At 59.0% G+C, this 19,412-nt stretch overlaps 1 protein-coding gene across 2 annotated transcripts; it reads left to right on the top strand.

Annotated features, from left to right (window-relative positions):
* The first annotated feature begins 7,459 nt into the window (after positions 1-7,459).
* Positions 7,460-19,272, top strand: DBNL (drebrin like). 2 transcript variants are annotated; one of them, XM_026502527.4, is made up of 13 exons: positions 7,460-7,616; positions 11,904-11,959; positions 12,991-13,103; positions 13,602-13,676; positions 14,778-14,924; positions 15,602-15,679; positions 15,975-16,129; positions 16,214-16,259; positions 16,470-16,560; positions 17,141-17,236; positions 17,332-17,444; positions 17,763-17,859; positions 18,238-19,272. In XM_026502527.4, the coding sequence occupies exons 1-13, from the start codon at positions 7,534-7,536 to the stop codon at positions 18,375-18,377; spliced, it is 1,290 nt and encodes a 429-aa protein (XP_026358312.1). In that variant the 5' UTR covers positions 7,460-7,533; the 3' UTR covers positions 18,378-19,272. The 2 variants fall into 2 exon arrangements, with proteins under 2 accessions (XP_026358312.1, XP_026358304.1); XM_026502519.4 differs by having other exon boundaries at positions 16,211-16,259.
* Positions 19,273-19,412: the final 140 nt, after the last annotated feature.

Below are 19,412 nucleotides of genomic sequence, written 5' to 3'. Positions count from 1 at the left end.
CAGGTGTTCGACAAGAAGCAGCAGCACCCCCTCTGCATTGGGTGTGTTCTCCACTCTGCCCTGGAAGACGCGAACATTTTGGGTGAGGGTGTCACCCCCTCTGCCTTTTCCTTTCGGGTACAATGGACTCGTGGGAGCACGGGTACATGCTATGTGCTTGCCTCCAAGGTTTTACTGCAACGTTGTTCAAGAGGAGCTGGCCACTGGGGCAGCTGGCTGGCTCAGTCAGTAGAGCATGTGACTCTTGATCTCAGGGTTGTGAGTTCAAGCCCCATGATAGGCATGAAGCCTATTTAAAAAGAGAGTGACAGAGAGAGACAGAGAGAGAAGCGGCCATCAGAGACCAAGTAGTGTCATGATGAGCCACCCTCATTACGCTGGGTGGGGGCTGGTCCTCTGAGCCATGGAGGCTGTGGCTGCCATTCCTCATGACAGCAGCGTGGTGTCCTGTGGTGCCACTGTGCCTTGGACAGTATCGCTTCTTGATGCCAAATCAGCAGACATGGTATGATCTACAGCCTTCCTGGCTTCACAGGAATCAGTTCCGCCACCTGACCCACCACCGATCTCCTGGGGGGACAGTGCCCTGTGTGTCCCCTTTCCAGCATCACTCACGACTGTGCCACACAGGGGCCTTAGCCGAGCCCCTTGCCATGAGCTCTTTACCTTTTTTTAAAGAGTTTTTAAATATATATTTGAGAGAGAGCAGAGCGAGTGGGAAGGGGCAGAGGGAAAGTGAGAACCAGACTCCCCACTGAGCAGGGAGCCCGACGCTGGACTCGATCCCAGGACCCTGGGGATCATGACCTGAGCCAAAGGCAGATGCTTCACCGAGGCCCCCAGGCGCCCCAGCTCTTTACCTTTTAGAACTCAGCTCTATTCGGATTGTCTGGGGCAGACTGGGCAGACTTGCCTCCCATCCCGTCTGCAGCAAACCTTGTCCTGAGAAGTCTCAGCTCAGCCCATGAGCCCCCTGGGAACTGGGAACAGTAAAGGTCTGCAGTCAAAGGCCAGATGGGGCCTTTACAGGCCTGCAGAGTTCAGAAGGAAGCCTCTAGACCTTCAACCTGGGGATCAGCAAAAGGTTACCACAGGACATTGGTTTGCTCCAGAAACTCCCAAATTACAGCACAAGTTCATTGCTGAAGCTTTCCGATGAGATTACTGAGGTTAGTCATGCCACCGCTTCCTTAGCAAAACAGGCAGCAGTCTGTGCCTGGTCTGACCCCTTCGTGGGGGTCCCCACTGAGGACCCTCTGCTACCATAATGCTACTATTTGGATTCCATGGGCCCCATTCCCTGCCTCACCATGGTGAGGACTGCCATTTACATTTCTGTCTTTTTGCTCTCCCTTTGGTCTTTGCCTAAACAAGATGATAAATCTAAACGGATGGAGAGAATGCCATCATCACCAGATCCCCCGGGAAGTTTATTAGCAGGAGGCTCTGCCACTCCAGACGGCGGCCACCTCGGACCTTGTAGCCAAGCATCACAAAGCACAGGAAGGTGGGGCTGATTCATATTCCACAGAGGAAATCAGAGGCTCAGAGAGGGAAAATCTAGGCCCAAGTTGGTGTTGAGACCATGGGTGCCACGCTGGGCCTTTCAAGCATTAAAGCTTATGACCCGGGAAGCTGGTGACTTTCTGAGTCCAGGCAGAATTTCTGCAAGCCTGAGCTCTGTGCTGGAGAGATAGAGCAGAGTGAGCGAAGCCAGCCCTTCAGGGTCCACACTGTGCGTTACCCCTCACCCTGTGCAAGCGTGAGCTCCACCCTGTACCTGCCAGACCCCTCGGACAGGTCCCCGCGGTGCCACTCCACAGGCCTGTCTCTGCACGTCCCCCGGATCGCCCCCGGGGAACTCACCTGCTGGCCGTGCCTTCCAGGGCTAAGGTCAGCCCCGAGAACACCGCGGTGCCAGCAACCCCTGTGTCACTCATGTTCAGATGCCATGTTTCCAGGGCAAGTTCCAGGTCAGCAAGTGGAGAGCAGATCCAAAAACCCAGCTGTGGGGGGTGATGTGTTATTCTTCTCTGTGGACCAGAGAGCTCAGGACGATACAGGATCTTAAGCAACTGATCCGCCACGGACAGATGACTATTAACTCCGGCCAGAGGCGTCTGGGTTTGCTGGCTGGTGCTGAGATCTCGGTCCTTTGTCAGGCTCCGGGAAGACCCAGCAGTGCCAAGAATATGGCACAGGGTCAAAATCTTCTGGCAAGGGCTTAAAATGCTGGGACGCAGATGTCTAGCAGTCCTAGCAGCTCACCGCCGAGCGTGACGTCCCTGCCGTGGGATGCCACACCACCTCGCTGTAAATGCTCAAGGACGGCAGGTTTCTGTCTCTGCGATGCAAGAGCGAACCTCTTTAAGGGCCAGGGAGGTGCCTGGGGGACTCATCCACAGATCTCTCAGCCTGAGGTCTGTCCCTGGTACCCAGGGGGAAGTGGTTCTGAGAAAGAGCCTCAAGGTCACCATGGGCCCTTACCCCCCCCTTCCTGTGCCTCTGTTCCTCCTCTGGCCCTTCTCACTGGGACACAGGCTGCCTCCCCAGCAGTGCTGGGTGAGGGCTGGTCCTCTGAGCCATGGAGGCTGTGGCTGCCATTCCCCACGACAGCAGCCTGGTGCCCTGTGGTGCCAGGTCCGCTGGTGAGGGGAGCAAGTAGCTAATGCTCTCTATAGAGAATCTGTAAAACCCCTATCCGACCAGAGAGCAACTTCTTGAGTTCCCTGAAAAATGTCTCCTTCCTTCCCTGCCCTCCCCACTTCTCCCAGACCCCCACTCAACACCCTTCAGAGAGGCCCACAGGCTACCTGCCACAGAGCCGCTTCCAGACGCAGGGGCCAGGCTGGGCTCCGTTTTGGGAGGTGATGATAGGGCTGCCCCCCTCGGAGCCTGCCTCTCACCCTGCTGCACCCCCCTGCCTCCCCCCACCCCCCGCCACAACAGCACCTGGGGCTACCCATGGGAGAAGTGTGTCACTGCTGGCTAGCCATCCCGATCACTTCCTAATGATATTGGGACGCTTCACCCAAGCGTTGATTGAACACTTACAGTGTGCAAGTTGTGGAAGGGAGGCCAAGAGAATTAGGGAGACCACGCACGGGGTGGAGAAACCCTCAGAAGGAAGTAGGTCCATGCCTGACACATGGGTGGGAAGGAGGACTGTGCAGACGGAGGGAGCACCTCCCTGCACACTGGGCTCTGGAACAACCACAGTGCATTCTGGGAGCTGGCTTGGCACCTGGGGACACTCCCTCATGTGGCTTTCCCCAAACTGGGGCCCCGTTGACTTCCGGGAGCCACAGGGATCACCGGAGTAAATGGATTCAGGGAAGCATCAGGCAAGATGAGTACAGATGTTCCTGTTAAGTCAATGGCACAATTCATGGCAGCTGACATGTGACCATTTCCCACCCTAGACCCCTAGGGAAACAATCACTGTCACCGATCGGAGCAGAGACCTTTCAGTGGCGCGGCACAGGAACCGAGCTGCCTCTGTCCCTCTATCCGTGTGAGGAAACGAAGGAAGTGCCCTCCGGGGCTTAGGCCAGCCTTGCCTCAGAGTTTGTTCTCAGGAGCAATCACGGCCTGGCCAGAGCACAGGAAAGCCAGGAATGATCAGAGGCCAAATGAGCCACCAGCTCCCACTGTCCGAACGGGGATAGAGACACGGCTGGAAGCGCAGCAGAGGCCAGGGGCGTGGGGCCAGCTGCCTTTCTGAGGGAAGCAGCACCACAGGCAGGATGCTTTCGCCCTGAAACAGGATCTGTTGACATCTTTAGGGGAACATGTCAGCAAAGTTGTAGTCAAACTGCAAAATCCCCGTCGCCCATGTCCCTGTTCCCTTTGAGCCTTGCGGAGAGCAGAGAGCGCGGAGCGGCAGCGTGCGCAGCAGGGAGCCTGGCTAGCGCACACGTGTGTCCCGGTCTTGGTGGTGGAGGGGTCTCAGGAAACCCGGAGGAGCAGGAGATCCTCCCAGCAAGAGCTACATGCGGCAAGCTGCCCTTTCTGTGGCTTTGTAAACAGTTGCCGTGGCAGGAGAGAGCACTCCCCATGCTGCAGGAGGACGTACTGTCCCTCCTGTGGGCCACCCCTCAGAGCCAAGCCTTAAATGCTGAGCAGACCCCTGCAGACACTCTCCCGCCCGGTCCAGGGGGTCCAGGGTCCGGAAGCCAGCTCTCCCGCCTCCCTGCCACTCCCCTAGGAAGGTGGTGGTGTTGTTTAAGCAAGTCTTTGTTCACTGGACTCTGCTTACCATGCAACACAAGTGAGTTTTCTGTTTCGGGCCGGAAGAGCAATCCATCCATTTCTCTAACTGCAGTAACGCGGCCATGGGTTACTGGAGCAGAGAGATGTCATCCTGGTGGCTTTTAAGAAAATGATTTCTCTGCGAATTGACTCGCCTGTTGATGAAGGCTTTGAATACACAGCTATCCCCTCTTAGTGGTTGCGATGGTCTGAATGACTGTGTCCCCCTAAATTCCCACACTGACATCCTACCCGCCAAGGTGATGATACTAGGAGCTGGGACCTTTAGGCCATGAGGGTGGAGCCCACATGAAGGGGATTAGGGCCCTAATGAATGAGACCCCACAGAGCTCCCTCACCCCTTCCCCCAGGTGAGGACACAGGAAAGACAGGCATCTATCAGCTAGAGAGCAGGCTCTCCCCAGACACCAAATCTACTGGCTCCTTCATCTTGTACTTCTAGCCTCCAGAACTGTGAAAAATACATTTCCGTTGTGTTTTAGCCCCCCAGTGTGTGTTGTTCTGTTCGAGAAGCGCACATGGACAGAAACACGGAGCCTTGCTGTGCTTGTCAGGTCCTTCCTTTTTTTTTTTTTAATTCAATAGTCATTTCTCTTACAAGTGTGTATACACAGTGTTACTATATGTCTTACAGGGAGACAATGTGTATTTTTTAACTGAAGTATAGTTGACCTACAGTGTGTACAACGGGGGGATTCCACAATTCGTGACTCAGGGCTCACCACGCTAATCGTAGTGGCCATCTGTCTCCGCACAAGGTGACTACGTACAATATTACTGACTATATTCCCTCTGCTGTACTTTTCATCCCCGTGACTTATTTATCTTATGACTGGAAGTTTGTACCTCTTAATCCCCTCCACCTATTTCACCCACCCTTCCCTCTGGCAGCCACCATGGCACATGGCCAACTGTCCTCAGAGCGTGGAGGACACAGGCTCTGGCTCTAGTTTTGTGCCCTAGATCTGTCATCTGAACCCACCAGGAGTAAACCAGCTGTGTCTACCCTCGTGCAAGAAGACCACAGAGGGAAGTCAGTTAAGGAGAAGACAGCAGAGTCCTAGGGTCACCTCTGGGGACATCTCATGCTCTCAGACCGAGGAGCGGCTGACCAAAAAGGGTGATGGCTTTGAGGAAACAGGAACGCAGACAAGCCGCAGTTGGAGGGACAGGCATGGAAGCGTCTAGAGAGCAACCAGAGAGACCTCTTTAAAACATCACCAGATCACACTACTCTGGTTAGAGGTCCCCAGGGATTTTGTTACACCTAGAACAAAGCACAAAGTCCTTCCCTGACCTACAGGGTCCTTCAGGACCCAGCTTCCCTCCCTCTCCTTCGCCCTGTGCTTGATCATCAGCCTACCATTAGGCTGCCTTCCACCCCAGAGCCCAACACATCTTGTTCCCTCTGCCCAGAGCATGTCTTCCCAGATCTTCCACGGTCGTGCTCCCCTCCCCATATTCAGTCTCCGCTCCAGTGTTAACCTCTCCGGAGAGGCCCTTCTTGGCCTGTCAAATGGAAATAGACTTCCACATCCCAGAGCAGAAAGCAGAATTCTGCCGCCCCCACCTTCCCACACCAGGGACCCCTACCTAAGAGCTTTCTTTCAGTGGAGCCCAGGTCTCCCTGCTTTTCCCTCATCCGTGTGGATGCACCTGGTGACCACACTGAGCCGACCTATCTCCAGAACAAAGAGACCTGCCTCTTTGGCATAGCCTGATTCAAGCAAGGTGGGTTCTCCCCAAGTTGACAGAAATGTTGAGAAGTGCTCCCAGACCTCCCAGGGGTCCAGGAACCCAAGCTGGGGCCTGGAAGCCAGGTGAATGAAGAAACTGATAACAGGAGGTGTTGAAATAGAAAACATTCCCAGAGAAAGAAGAAAAAACAAAGATGCACTGGGGCCAAAAAGAAGACTTTAGAACAGTAAGACTGAGGGCTGAACCTCCCTGAATATGGAGAATAAAGTCGCCTGAGAGGGTCTGAGGGAAAAACAAGGACAGAGGAGAAGTTACTGAAGAAAAGAAAAGAAAAGACGTGATGGGCATTAAGGAGGGCACGTAATGTGATGTGTCCTGGGTGGTATACGCAACTGATGAATCAGTGAACACTACATCTGAAACTAATGATGTACTATATGATGGCTAATTGAACTTAACTTTTTTAAAAAGAGAGAGGAAGATAAGAAATTGGGAGAGCTGGGAGGCTTCCAGTTGCTGGAGCTCACTTTTCTGAAGTCAGAGTGGAGAATGGGGGAGACCTGCATCTTGCATAAGGGAAGACCCAGGAAGGACTGGGGGAGGGAAGGGGCTGCAGGCAGAAGCTGCTGAAGGGAAGGAGTGTTTGTTCAGGCCCTGAGACGTCCGGGAGTTGGGAGGAGACAGCTGCTTTGCCGTCAGAGGATGTCAGGGCTTCTGCCTGAGACCAACATCAATGACGTACAGAAGTGCAAGTGGACATAGCCTGTGAACAATGTTTGTGCCCAAATGGAGTTGACAAGCCTTTATTTGCATAATCAGACCCCAACACCCTAAGAATACGGTAGCTCATTTCGCAGCAAGTCCTGACCGAACTGCCACGATGCCACGGAGTCTTTCCATAACCCGCTTCGGTGACTTTTCACCGACATCGCTGCGGAAATGTGAGCGCGCTGGACTGCAGGATGGGATCCTGCGGGAGGGCTCCCCGAGCGCACAGATCAGCACGGGGCCGCCTTTCTGAAATTCCAGAGACTCGCGCACCTGTGCTGGGGACGCGTGTGCAGGGCAGGGAGCGGGGCTCCCCGCGCCACCCCATCCTCCACGAACGAGGGGGGAATGCAGGTGAGGGCGAGGAGGCTCGGCAGCACCTCGAGTTGGGCTGGTGCTGCTGTGGCCGGCACGCAGCGTTCGTTTTCGCTCGTGCTCGCTTCCAGTCACAGGATCAGGCGCACGCGAAAGGTCCACACAGAGGCTGTCACGAGCGCAAGATTCTCAGACCAGTGAGCTGGCTGCGACAAGAGAAGAGAGAAATGCACGCTCCTCTGTGGGCGCAGCTACCAGGGGCCCCGCTTGGGCTCCTCCGCCCAGCGGACCCAGCCAGTCGCCGGCCATGCCAGCCCCTCCCTCTCGGCCAACCGCGCCCCTCCCCTCGGCCCCGCCCACCCCGCTTTCCGCTTCCGGCCTCGGGGGCGGGGCTTCCGGCCGCGGGGGTGGGCGGGGCCCGGAAGCGGCGGCGGCGGCGGCGGCAGTGCTGGTGGCGGCTCCGCGACTGCTGGGTCGGTCATGGCTGCGAACCTGAGCCGGAACGGGCCTGCGCTGCAGGAGGCCTACGTGCGGGTGGTAACGGAGAAGTCCCCGACTGACTGGTGGGCGCCAGAACGGGCGGGGCGGGGGGCGGGCCTGGGCGGGAGGGGGGACCGGGGGCTCCCCGCTCACCCCACAGCTGCGCCCCTCGCGCCCCGCGAGCTGCTGTCCCCGCAGCCCCGCCGTGCGTGGGGGGCCCGCGGCGCCTCGGCTCCGCCTCTCCACCGGCCTCCATGTTGGATTGTGTGGCTGGCTGGGCTCGGTGGCTCCTCCAGGTTCTCCTTCCCTGCCCGGGGACTTCCCTGGACAAAGGGGCTCCCCGCACGGCGGAGGACGCTCTGACGGAGCGGAAGCCAAGCCCGGGGTCTTCCCAGCGCTGCATTCAAGCAGGGGCCTCTGAACGTCCCGGACCCCGCCCGGGAACGGGAGCCCTGCCCCACAGACGGCAGACCAGGAGGTCAGGGGTTTGGGTCTCTGGGTTTCTGGGAATGTGAATTTCAAAGTCTCCCTCTCTCCAAGAATACCCTTTCTTACGTGAGCCAGGCGGAGACGAATGAAACAGCGATGCTGGCTACCTATTTGGAGAAAGACCCCATCATCCCTCCGTCTCCCAATGACACCTTCCACTAGGCCGTCAGTGTGTAGTTCTCCTCGTGCACTTGATAGGGCTTTCTAACTCTGGAAGCCGGGTCTGACCTCTCTGGGATAGCCCTGGGCAGCCCACGCCCAGGGTCAGCCCTCTGCTTGTTTTGCATGGTCGCTTTCCCGTTTACTTAAGTTGTTTTCACTGACCAGTTTTGAGCACTTCCAGTCCTAAGAAATACGCTGAGTATGATGAACTAAGGTGACCGGCTGTGAGGAGCCTCTTCCCATGGCAGGGGCAGGCCGCTCTCGGGGTGACTGTGCTGTTGTGCCTGGCTGGTCTCCACGCCCTGGTGCTCGCCGCTGTCCCTGGGGCCATCATACCGTGTACTGTTGTGCAGTGAGGATGTGCTAGCCTTTCCTTCAGCCCTGGGCCTTTTGGGGAACAGCTTCAGAGCACCTGCTGCCTGGGTGTGCAGACTCCTCTCGTGCCTGGGACACTGTTGACCCTGATGGGACTTGTGCGCAGTGTTACGGGGGAGGCAAGCAGCTCCTCTGCTCGGAACACACCTAAGTAGTTAGGAAAGGTGTCTGGTAACCGGTGGAATTTCTCTGCCACACTTCAGGCACGTATTTTTCTAAGAGTTTCTGGATGCCAACCCCCCACCCCACCTCTCTCCTGTTCTCAGAGGGCCGTTACTCCAAACGCTGCTGATGGGGTCACCACGCTGAGTGCCCCATTTCACGTCCACCTGTGGCCACCTGCCTTTGAGCTGGCAGCATCTCTGCCCCTCTCCAGTCCTGCTCAGTTAGGGTGTTGCTATTTTATGTGCTCTTGAGTATCTGCTGTAGCCTTTTCTGGCGTGCCTGCGAGACTTCCTTCAGGTCTCCTCCTCCTCAGGGGGCACCACTGGTTTGGGGATGATGTCTCACTGCCCAGCTGGCAGCTCAGGCCTCCTGTGTTTCTAGCTTTTCCTCAGGCTTCTTCTCAGCGCTGTATGCTACCACCCTGGTCTGAAACTTAGGCAGCCCAGCTTCTCTCCGTCCCTCATAAGGGTGCTGAGCCTCTTTCCCCTCCCCTGCCTCCGAGCCCACCCGTCTGGAAGCTCTCCAGATCGTACCACTCGGGCACAAACCCCCGGCTTCTGCTCTCACTGTCACAGGCATTAAGCATCTCAACAGATGATGTGTGGCGGGTCCCCACTCATTAGCTGAACAAGTATCTGGGCCATGTCACTTCTGTGCTTAAACTTCAGCAGCTTCCTGTTTCACATTAAATAAAGCCCAGACACCTCACCTCGGCTGCTAGGCCCTGTATGGCCAGCTCCTGAACCCCTCCCGCCACCCCTCCCACTTACCACACTGGGGCCACACCTGTTTGCCACCACGGTGGCCGTCTTTCTCTTCCTCAAACTTGCGAGCTGCTTCCTCCTCAGAGCCCTTGCTCTTGCTGCTTCCCCATTCTAGAGCGCCTTCCACATTGTCCCGGGGGGCTCCCCACACTTCTCAGCTCTGACACTGCCTTCTTGGAGAGGCCTTCCTCGACTCCTGGCTCCTTGTGTGACTTTCCCCAGACACGTGCCAGACACCTTCGCTGGTTTTCCTGGCACCGTTCCCTTCACCGGAGGGCTGGGCTCTGTCTCTGTCCCCGGTGCCGTCAGCGCCCGGATGCACAGTGACCTGAGAAGGGTACAGAAGATGTGGTAGAGGATACCGGCAAGAGGAGGTGGTCTCCGGTTTGGTGGGTCATGCAAGATTTCACAGGCAGAGTGGGTGGCATCGGGCTGGGCCCTGAAGCCAGGCGGGGCGGGGAGCAGGCACGTCAGCTCTCCAGCACAGGTGTTTGTCCTGGTTCCCCAGATTGTTCTAGATTGAGGCACGTTTGCTTATCTCCCGCACCCACTTCACTACCTGACAGGACATTAGTATTGGTGTGTTTCTTTTTTGTCTCCCATTAGAAAGTAAGTTCACTGGTCAGGGTGTCTGGGGATTGATTGGAAGCTTCTGCCCATGAGCAGCAAGGAGTAGGTTCTCAATACGTGTGTTTGGAAGGGATGATTGCGTTACAAGACGCTCAGTGTGGCACACTCTGTGTGCTGTGCCCAGGCCAATACACCTCTCTTCCACGGTGATTTGAAAGAAGGATGGGAGGAATGAGCCTCTGAGCTGGGAACATGTAAGAAGGTGGCTTATGCTGGAGCCCGGGGTGGAGGGGAGTGAAGTTGGAGGGCAGGCGGCAGGCATGGAGCTTGGCTCTTAACTAGCTGTCAGGTCCCTTCTTGGAAGCAGTCTCTGCTTCCTGCTGCTTGTCTAGTGTCCCCGTCTTCTGCAGCCAGGGCTTGGTGGCTTTGAGATGTGTGGGCTTCTTTCCTCCGGGAGGAGGGCTGACCAGGACCCTGGCCACCAGTCTGGACATCCGCCAACTCCCATGTTCTTTTCCCTGTTTGACTGCGTGTTCCTTTTAGTGTCTCTCCTCCTCGGAGGCCTGTCCCCCATGCCGCCCAGACCCTCGGGGCCTGGGTCTCCTTTCTCCTGACTTTCTCAAGCTAGGCATCTCTGCCTGGTGGCCTTAGCAAGGCCCTGGGGAAGCTGAGGGGAGGCTGATTTGGTTCCTGTCAGATTCTTTTTTTTTTTTTCCCCCCCAGATTTCATTTTTAAGTGATCTCTATACCCAGAGTGGGGCTCGAACCCACAACCCTGAGATCAAGAGTCGCACACTCCACCAACTGAGCCAGCCAGGCATCCCGGTTCCTGTTGCACCCTTACTCGGCAGCCCCTATCTGGCTGTCCTTGGCAGGCCTGTGCTCAGAGCATGGGGGATGGCCTGCTAGTCCGGGTTCTGCCTTGGACTTGCTGTCTGCTGGGTCAGCACCCCTACCCCGTGGTCTGCCAGCACTGCCTAGGGCTGAACTGCGGCAGAGTTGGTGTTGATGGTTGGGCTCCGTGTGGACTGTGCAGATAAGCCACCTTTTCCAGACTGTTCTCCATGGGTAACCTCCGCTCTGGCAAGGGACTTTCCATGCTCCAGATATAATAAAATTTGCCATATTTCCTCAACTCCTCTGGGGCTCAAGTTCATAAGCAGGAATCCTTCCCAGAGTTCTTAGGAATAATTAGTCTCACGGGAAAAGAAAGGGGCAGCCCAGGGTCACCTGTGGAGACTTAGGGCTCCTCCAGAAAGAGAATTTTGCCTGACCAAGGAATCTGTCCTGTGAGGAGCCTGACTTCATGCTGAGTCATGGCCCGTGTGGCTTCTGGGTTTTCCAGAAGAGTCTCAAGCCCAGAGAGACCTGCTCCACCAACCCCTCAGGCTTTTGGAAGGCAGAGCAGACGTGCACGAGGGCGTTGGGCGGCCTTCCCAGGCGCCTGATATGCACACGGGGCTTCCTGCTCCTCCTGGGGTGCTTTGGGTTCAGGAAGGTGTAGAAAATTGCCTTTATAGAACTTTCCAGCTCTGGGGAGCCCAGCTGGCTCAGTCAGTAGAGCGTGCGACTCTCGATCTCAGGGTGGTAAGTTCCAGCCCACATTGGACGTGGAGCCAAACCAACAAACTTCACAGCTTAGTTTTTCTCAAAGTAGACAGAGGCTCAGGAGAAGCCGCTGTGCATAAGAACTGAGAAGGCCACAGCTCTGGGAGCCCTGCTGAGCTCCTGCCTCGTGGGTCAGAGGGGGGCCCGCATGGCTGCCACGTTCCACTCGTGGTCGGTGCGGTGAGGGCAGCGACCCCCAGAACGCTGGCCATAGAGCTTGTTTGTGTTTGGTTTCAGGGCTCTCTTTACCTACGAGGGGAACAGCAATGACATCCGTGTGGCCGGCACTGGGGGTGAGTACGACCCAGTGAGGACAAGAGTGGGCTGGTAGGGGGTGGGAGGCATCAGGAAGCAGGTGTGGGGGAGGGAGAACGTTGTAGCCATCAGTGCTTCCTGGTGGCCGGCATTTCAGCTGTCACGGCGAACGGAAGGAGCCGGAGGCACACAGGTGTCCCCTCGTGTGGTGAGACTGCCGTGAACCTCCCCACGGTAGCATCAGTGTCGGGGAGCCACACATCGCCTGGTTACTCAGCAAACACTCACCCGTGCATTTTCCGCTTGCCACAGAGTGGTTCTGGCCATCTGTTCTAGAAGGCCGCTCCCTTGTGAGCCCTGCTCCCTGCTGGTCATCTTTTTCGGAGGACCGTAGCTGGCCGGGGTCTCGTGCACCCTGCGATGCCTCAGGCGCCACCCCCAGTAGTACTCAGGGCTCTGCTGTGAATGCCCGGGGCGGGGGTCGGCACTGCCCTGCATCTGTGCAGCCCTACAGCTAAGATACCGGACCCGGGTCCTCGCAGCCTGGGAGGGTTTGGGTTTGATAACCACAACCTCCGTGTCGGGAGAATGGCTGAAGGGGCCCGCTTCCGGGCCCCCGTCACTCCCTTATCTTTATGGGGTGGGTCTAAGAGCTGAGCCCAAGCGTGACTGTAGGACATTCCCATCTGCTCAGGGCCCTTTGTGGGGTCCACGCAGCAGGCAGGCTGTTACAGAGACCATCCATTTGGAAGCCTGATGCCTAATTTGTAGCAGAAATTACATTTTTTAATTCTGAAACTCCCTGTGGGTTTTCTAGGAATGGTTTTTAAACTGGGGTGTGGAAACCATCCCCTGAGGTCCTTGTCACAGATGCAGATCCTTGGGCTCCCCGCCCCCCCCCAGCTCCTATAAGTCTGCTTAGTAGGGGCAGGACCAGGAATCTGATTCCGGTGCAGGTGGCACTGAGAACCCTGGCTCAGAGGCAGGTTGGGTTTCCTTTCCTGGTGGGCACTGTGCCAGGGCCGGCAGCAGCTGCCAGGCTTGCTGACCCTCCCTGTGCCTGCTGCAGAGGGGGGCCTGGAGGAGATGGTGGAGGAGCTCAACAGCGGGAAGGTGATGTACGCCTTCTGCAGGGTGAAGGACCCCAACTCCGGCCTGCCCAAGTTTGTCCTCATCAACTGGGTACGTAGAACTGGGGGGCTCTGAGTTCCCATCTAGGCGTGACCCAGAAGAACTGCCTTTCCTTCTTTCCTCCTTTGCCTTCTGTGATTGGAACAGAGGAGGACTTGCCGTCAGGGCAGCTCGGAGGTGGTGAATGAACAGAAGAGTGGGTGAAGTCCTTGTGGCCCGAAGGACAGTGGGGCCTTGCCAGCGCAGAATCCCACCCTCCACCACCCCCCCAGCCCAGAAGCATTCTGACAGAATAGAGTGCAGTTGCAGGACACCCTTGCCTCTGTCCCCTTCAGAGTAGTGGTCCTCAGGGAGCAGAGGGCCTGGAGAAGGCTCAGAGAGCACAGGACCCCTGGGGAGGACTAGGAAGTTCTCAGCCCCCACCCAGTGGAGGTGTGGGGCTCGCTTTATCCTCTGCTTTAGGGTCGCAGTTTTCCCTCTGCTGGGCCCCCAGGGAGAGCAGTGGCTTTGGGGGGGTTGGTGGGTCACACTGGATGTGTTGTGTTGCAGACAGGCGAGGGTGTGAACGATGTGCGGAAGGGAGCATGCGCCAACCACGTCAGCACCATGGCCAGCTTTCTGAAGGTGAGGGCTGCCCCCCACCCCCCAGGGCCTCACAAGGTTCCTGGGCGAGTGCGAGCAGCAGCCGCAGCCAGAGCTGGAAGTGTGTCCACACCCCAGTTCTCTCTCTGGACTTGAGGGCGTGAGCAGAGGCTGCTGTGTCTTGCTCAGCGAGCGCCTGGGAGGCCACACTGCGGCCAGAGTCACCAGCAAGCCGGCCTCCGCAGGGAGGAAGGATGGATGACTGTGTCCTTTTCAAGCATGGGGAGGGTTGTCTGCAGCTAGTCCTGGGGCAAGGCTAGGCCTTGGCTTCTGTTGGTTTTGTGAGGGTTTATTCAGCCGTGTTGTCAGGATCTAGAGGCGAGGGAGAGTTGCGTGTGCCCAGCCCTCAGCGTGCCCGTTCCCGTATACGTTCCTTTCCAGCCCACCTTTGCGTGTATTAACATCAGTCCTCACAGTGGAACCTCAGTTAGGTCCACAAACATTTGTTTACTTGTCAGGTAACTTTGCGTATCTCTGGTTCCTGGGAAAGAGACTTAGGACTTTGATTTCTAGTCAGCCAACACTGCTTCAGATATGCCTCAGTTTCTCCATCTAGGAGCTGAAAGAGGATCCCAAACTCGTTGGGTTTTACTAACAGTGAGTGAGGTCATGGGTCTGACTTCTCAGGAAGAAATTGGTGGCTGGGGCACCGGGCTGGCTCAATGGGAGGAGCAGGCGACTCTTGATCTCGGGGTTCTGAGTTCAAGCCCCAGCTTAGGTGTGGAGATACTTGAATAAATAAAACTTAAACATTTTTAAAAAAAGAAGAAATCGGTAGTTTGCTTTTTGTAGAAATGTGTTTCCAGATCCTTCTTAGAAGGGAGCTCTCTGGTGCCTGGGCCGGCGGCAGCGGACATCCGGCCCCTCAGAACGAGCTGTAGGCGGGGGCCCCGTGCCCGTGCTGGGACGAGTGCAGTGTGCTTGCCTCAAGGCGAGTTGTCAGCCTTGAGGAGAGTGTGCCTCGGTTCCCAGAGGGGTCTCCTGGCCTCGAGCCCTGGGCAGCACTTGTCCGCCCTGTGCACGCTGAGGCGTGTGTCCTGTCCTCTCCTGGAGTTGCATCGCCTAAGTGCTGTCCCGCCACAGGGGGCCCACGTGACCATCAATGCAAGGGCCGAGGAGGACGTGGAGCCCGAGTGCATCATGCAGAAGGTGGCCAGAGCCTCCGGTGCCAACTACGCCTTCCACAAGGAGAGTGGCCGTTTCCAGGACACGGGCCCCCAGGCCCCCGTCGTGAGTGCTGCCTGGGCCCGAGGGTGGCAGGCCGGGAGCGGCAGATGGGCTGGTTTCTCCCTCATGGGGCTGGGCTCCTGCCTGCCTGGCTTCCAGTCCCTGAGCCAGATCAGGGTGCAGACAGTGACCCCGTGCTGCATGGAAGCCGGAGCCACCCCCTGTGGGGCAGGTGCAATTGGCCATGAGGAACAAGCCCCCCACCCTGCATGGTGGCTCCACTGGCTGTTGGGAGCTTCTTACACTCCGGGGACAGCCCAGTCACGAGGCCACGACACCAGCGTGTCCTGCACAGTCTCAGATGGTGGGCGCCATAGAGGAACTGGAGGTGGGGGATGGGCAGGCCCCTCCCAGTCAGGGGCGGACACCAGACACCCCAGTTCTGGGGAGCCCAGTTCCCCGAGGCATGGCTGGGGTATGTGGAGAGTCTCTGGACACTGCTGGTGATCAGCTCCCTCAGGCTGGTGGACAGGCTTCCATCCACAGGGGCCTGGTGCAGCCAGAGACCCCCTCGGCGTTGCATGGCGGTTTCCAGGACCCTCAGGCCGTCTTGCTGCTTGCTGGTCTCCTGAAGAGGCCCCAGGCCAAGCGCTGCCGCCTCTGCCGGCCGCTGTCCTCGTGGCTTGCTTGTGTCCTGCGCTCCCGAGGGCGGCCCCATAGTGAGCCTCTGTCCTCCGCAGGGCTCCGTGTACCAGAAGACCAACGCCATATCTGAGATCAAAAGGGTTGGCAAAGATAGCTTCTGGGCCAAAGCAGAGGTGAGTGCTGCCAGGTGCATCGAGCACAGCTGCGTCTCCCGGAGATGGCGCGTGCCAGGTGCCACAGTGCCTTCCTGGCCGTGCCTCGGTTCTCACGATAAACTCACAGAACGTGTGTTCTCATTAGCGCCTGCGCGTAAGCAAAGGCCAAGCGGGGTTGGGTCACAAGGCCGGTGGTGGCCCTTCCAGGCGGCACTTGAGCGGATGTCTGGGTGGCGTGGGGGGGACAGGGCAGGCCCGGCTGGCCTGCGGTGCCCGTGCAGAGTGGGGCAGACAGGCCCGGCGCTCCCTGCAGAAGGAGGAGGAGAACCGCAGGCTGGAGGAGAAGCGGCGGGCAGAGGAGGAGCGGCAGCGGCTGGAGCAGGAGCGCCGGGAGCGGGAGCTGCGTGAGGCCGCCCGCCGGGAGCAGCGCTATCGGGAGGAGCAGGGCAGTGAGGCCGGACCCCAGAGGTGAGGCTCCAGAGTTAAGGTGGAGAGCGGGTCCCTAGTGGGCTGTGGCTGGGCTGCAGCTCGTCCCTCTGCCCATCCCAGCAGGAAGAGTGAGCAGCAGGAAGTGATTTCAAGGAGCAGAGAGGAGCAGGTGAGACTTGGGTGCTCCCACCCCCGGAGTGTCTGTTGCAGTGATGCTGGGGGGGGGGGGGGTTCAGTGGAACCTGGGACATCTGGGTGCACCGGATGTGGCAGTGGAGAGGACAGTGAAGGGCAGAAGCGGCCAGCATGGACCTCAGCCCGGTCCTGGATGAGGGTCGTGCGCCCCTCCTCACGGCCAGATGCACGCGCACCCCTCTAGGAGCCCGGCAGTCAGCCCGCACATCCGCGCGAGATTTTCAAGCAGAAGGAGAGGGCCATGTCCACCACATCCATCTCTAGCCCCCAGCCCGGTGAGTCTTCCCTCCGGGTCTAGCCACGAGGCAGGGGCAGGCTGAGGGGGAGCCTGGGGTCCCAGTGCAGGGTCCCCAGAGGTAGCGACAGATGTGTCAGAAGGTGACAGAGGCGAGTGAGCGAGGAGAGCCTGTGCTCCTAAGGGTGGCTTCTGGGAGGGGAGCCTGGGCCTCAGGTGTTCCTTTCCTGCCCGTGGCCTCATCCTGCAGAGACCGGGAAAGGAAGGGCCACGTGTGACTTCAGAGGGGAGACCCTCCAGCCCGGCCCCATTAACCCTTGGTGCAGCTTGCACGTGATGGCTGGGCCCCGGAGCCTCTGTCACTCACCTCTCTGGCCCCCGAGGACACAGGACAGGCACCGCCGTCAGCTCTCCCACGCTAGGGGGCTGCTCGAAGCGTACAGTGTGTGTGTCATGTGTTTCTGCAGCGGCTGCGTGTCCCCCGTCCTCCCTTCCCCCTCCCTCTGTGTGACAGCCACTGTCCCGGGACAGGTCCACTCCCAGGCAGTGCAGGGTACAGAAACCGTGGACGCGGCTCGTCTGCCCTCGTCCAGCGCTGGTGTGTTTGCCTTTGTTTACAGGCAAGCTGAGGAGCCCGTTCCTGCAGAGACAGCTCACCCAGCCAGAGACTCACCGCAGCACAGAGCCCACCCAGGCCTCCTCGAGGCCCAGGGCAGGCAAGGCGTTTGGCCACCCCGCGGGGGGCTGGGGGTGGGAGTGCGGGAGGGGAAGGAGGGTGTCCGCTCAGGGTGCACTGCACCCTCCCGTGCAGATGTCCGTGAGGAGCCGGTACCCAGCACCCCGCCGTGTCCGGCTGAGGCCGAAGAGGAGGCTGTGTACGAGGAGCCCCCAGAGCAAGAGACGCTCTATGAGGAGCCCCCGATGGTAGGTTCCCTGCAGCAGGGCGTGGCTGGGAAGGGGCCCGTGCCCAGAAACACCCTCCTCACCCATGCCAGTCATGGGATGCCTGACTTTCCGACGGCTTGCTACCTGTAGATTCTCTCGTGGGACGTTGGAGCAGCCCCGTGGAACACGCTGTCTGGCACTTCTCTGCGGGGCGGGAGGTCCTGAGGGGGGGGGAAGACCGTGGGGGCAGTGGGATGGCAGCAGCCCTTGCCCTCTGTGTGCTGTGCCCCTTACCCCAGGCCTGTTGAGAGCCTGGAACGAGGACCCCAGGGTTCTCTTCTTTCCATGCGGGGACAGGTGCAGCAGCAAGAGGCCGGCTCTGAGCATGTGGACCACTACCCGGGGCTGAGCGGCAAAGGGCTCTGTGCCCGGGCCCTGTACGACTACCAGGCAGGTAATGTGCGGCGGCCCGGCCACTCACACTGCAGGGCCCCCCGTCAGGAGGCAGGCATCGGAGGCTCTCGTGGGGGGACGGGAGGGTGGGGTGGACGCCCTGCACATACACAGGCCAGGCCTTCCCGTCCACTCTGGGCAGCTACCCAGCATCTGTGGGCGTGAATCCCAGTTGCCAGTGTTGTGCTAGAGCCCGAAAGCGTGACCAGAGGGGTGGGTACGAGCCCCACACCGGGCCCCAGTGAGCCTGGCCAGAGGCTCAGGAAGCAGGCTGCTGTGCGGGGCCCAGAGTCAGGTCGTGCCGGAAGGTGTGTCGGGGGGAAGTGGCATCGGGAAAGGCCCGCAGCCCCAGTGCAGCCCCCGGCTCCCCCTCCCGCAGCCGACGACACGGAGATCTCCTTCGACCCCGAGAATCTCATCACGGGCATCGAGGTGATCGACGAGGGCTGGTGGCGTGGCTACGGGCCAGACGGCCACTTTGGCATGTTTCCTGCCAACTACGTGGAGCTCATTGAGTGAGGACCCTCGCTGCTGGCCGCACCGAGGCCGTCCTTCCCTCCCCGCCCACACGTGCTTTCCTTGCTGCCGGGGATGTGGTGCGCGTGGCGCGAGAGCCACACGGCAGTCCTCTGGGAATGGGACCCCCCAAAGAAGACAAGGCCTTGGGTTCCCTCAGACTGGGGTGCTTGGCCTGTCACCCTAGATGCAGCAATACCCCGTGATTCCCAAACCAGCCCTCCCAGCCAGCCTGGCCTTTGAACCCCCAGAGGACATGGAGCCAAGCCCTGCCCGTGGCCGGCCCCTCGGTGGCCTCTGCCTGAGGAGAATGACGCTGCCGCGTGGGGCCGTCCGAGCAGGGGGTTTGCCTTTTCTTCCCTTTCCTCTTGGCTCTGAAGGGTGGTGGCTCCAGTTGTCTGTAATCCTCGGGAACAGTGACCTTAGCGTGTGGGACCAAAGTCTGAGTGGGTGGTGACGGTTTGGGGAGCAGTAGGTCATGTTTCTGGATCCCCCCCGTGCTCTCAGTTCCCTGTCCCTCTGCCTGGGCTGCGGAGCATGGGCCATGGGCACGGGGATGACGAGCCCCCCCCGAGTGTGTGATCAGCGAACCCGTGTCCTTCCATGGTGCGCCCTGTTCCGCTGGCCCCGGTGTGTGCTGTCACCGGTTCTCGTTCTGGAAGAGGGACCGGAGCCGCTGATGTCCGCTGTCTCACCCTCTTTGTCCCGGCCCACCCGTGTCTGCTTTCCGAGCGAGAACTGCCCCGTTGTGGCCTGAATGCCCCTGTGTGGAAGCTGACCCCCTCCCGGGTGTGTGCGCGGTGTGTGGTGCGGGCACGTGTGTGTGCGCACACGCACCCTCAGACCTCAGGCCGACCATGGCCACTGGGAGAGGCATAAACGTAAAGATGTGACTCAAGTCAGCCTGTCGCGTGTCTGTGTTCTGGGAGGGGCCGAGGTGCCCAGCCCCTGCTGCGTGTGGGCAGGTACCGTTCCTCTGGTGCTCTGGCAGGTGCCAGGTAGAAGCAGCCTGGGGTGACGGCTGCAGTAAGGCCACTG

Source organism: Ursus arctos, unplaced genomic scaffold (assembly GCF_023065955.2).
Source record: "Ursus arctos isolate Adak ecotype North America unplaced genomic scaffold, UrsArc2.0 scaffold_3, whole genome shotgun sequence".
Classification (NCBI taxonomy): Eukaryota; Metazoa; Chordata; class Mammalia; order Carnivora; family Ursidae; genus Ursus; species Ursus arctos.
Note: the sequence above shows the minus strand (reverse complement) of the source record. Positions and strands in the feature narration are given on the sequence as shown.

Bases quoted from the DNA above. Each gene is read 5' to 3' on its own strand.
- DBNL (XM_026502519.4), top strand. From the start codon at position 7,534: ATGGCTGCGAACCTGAGCCGGAACGGGCCTGCGCTGCAGGAGGCCTAC. The intron at 7,617-11,903 runs GTGGGCGCCAGA...GTTTGGTTTCAG, and splicing joins GAGAAGTCCCCGACTGACTG to GGCTCTCTTTACCTACGAGG. The intron at 11,960-12,990 runs GTGAGTACGACC...TGCCTGCTGCAG, and splicing joins CCGTGTGGCCGGCACTGGGG to AGGGGGGCCTGGAGGAGATG.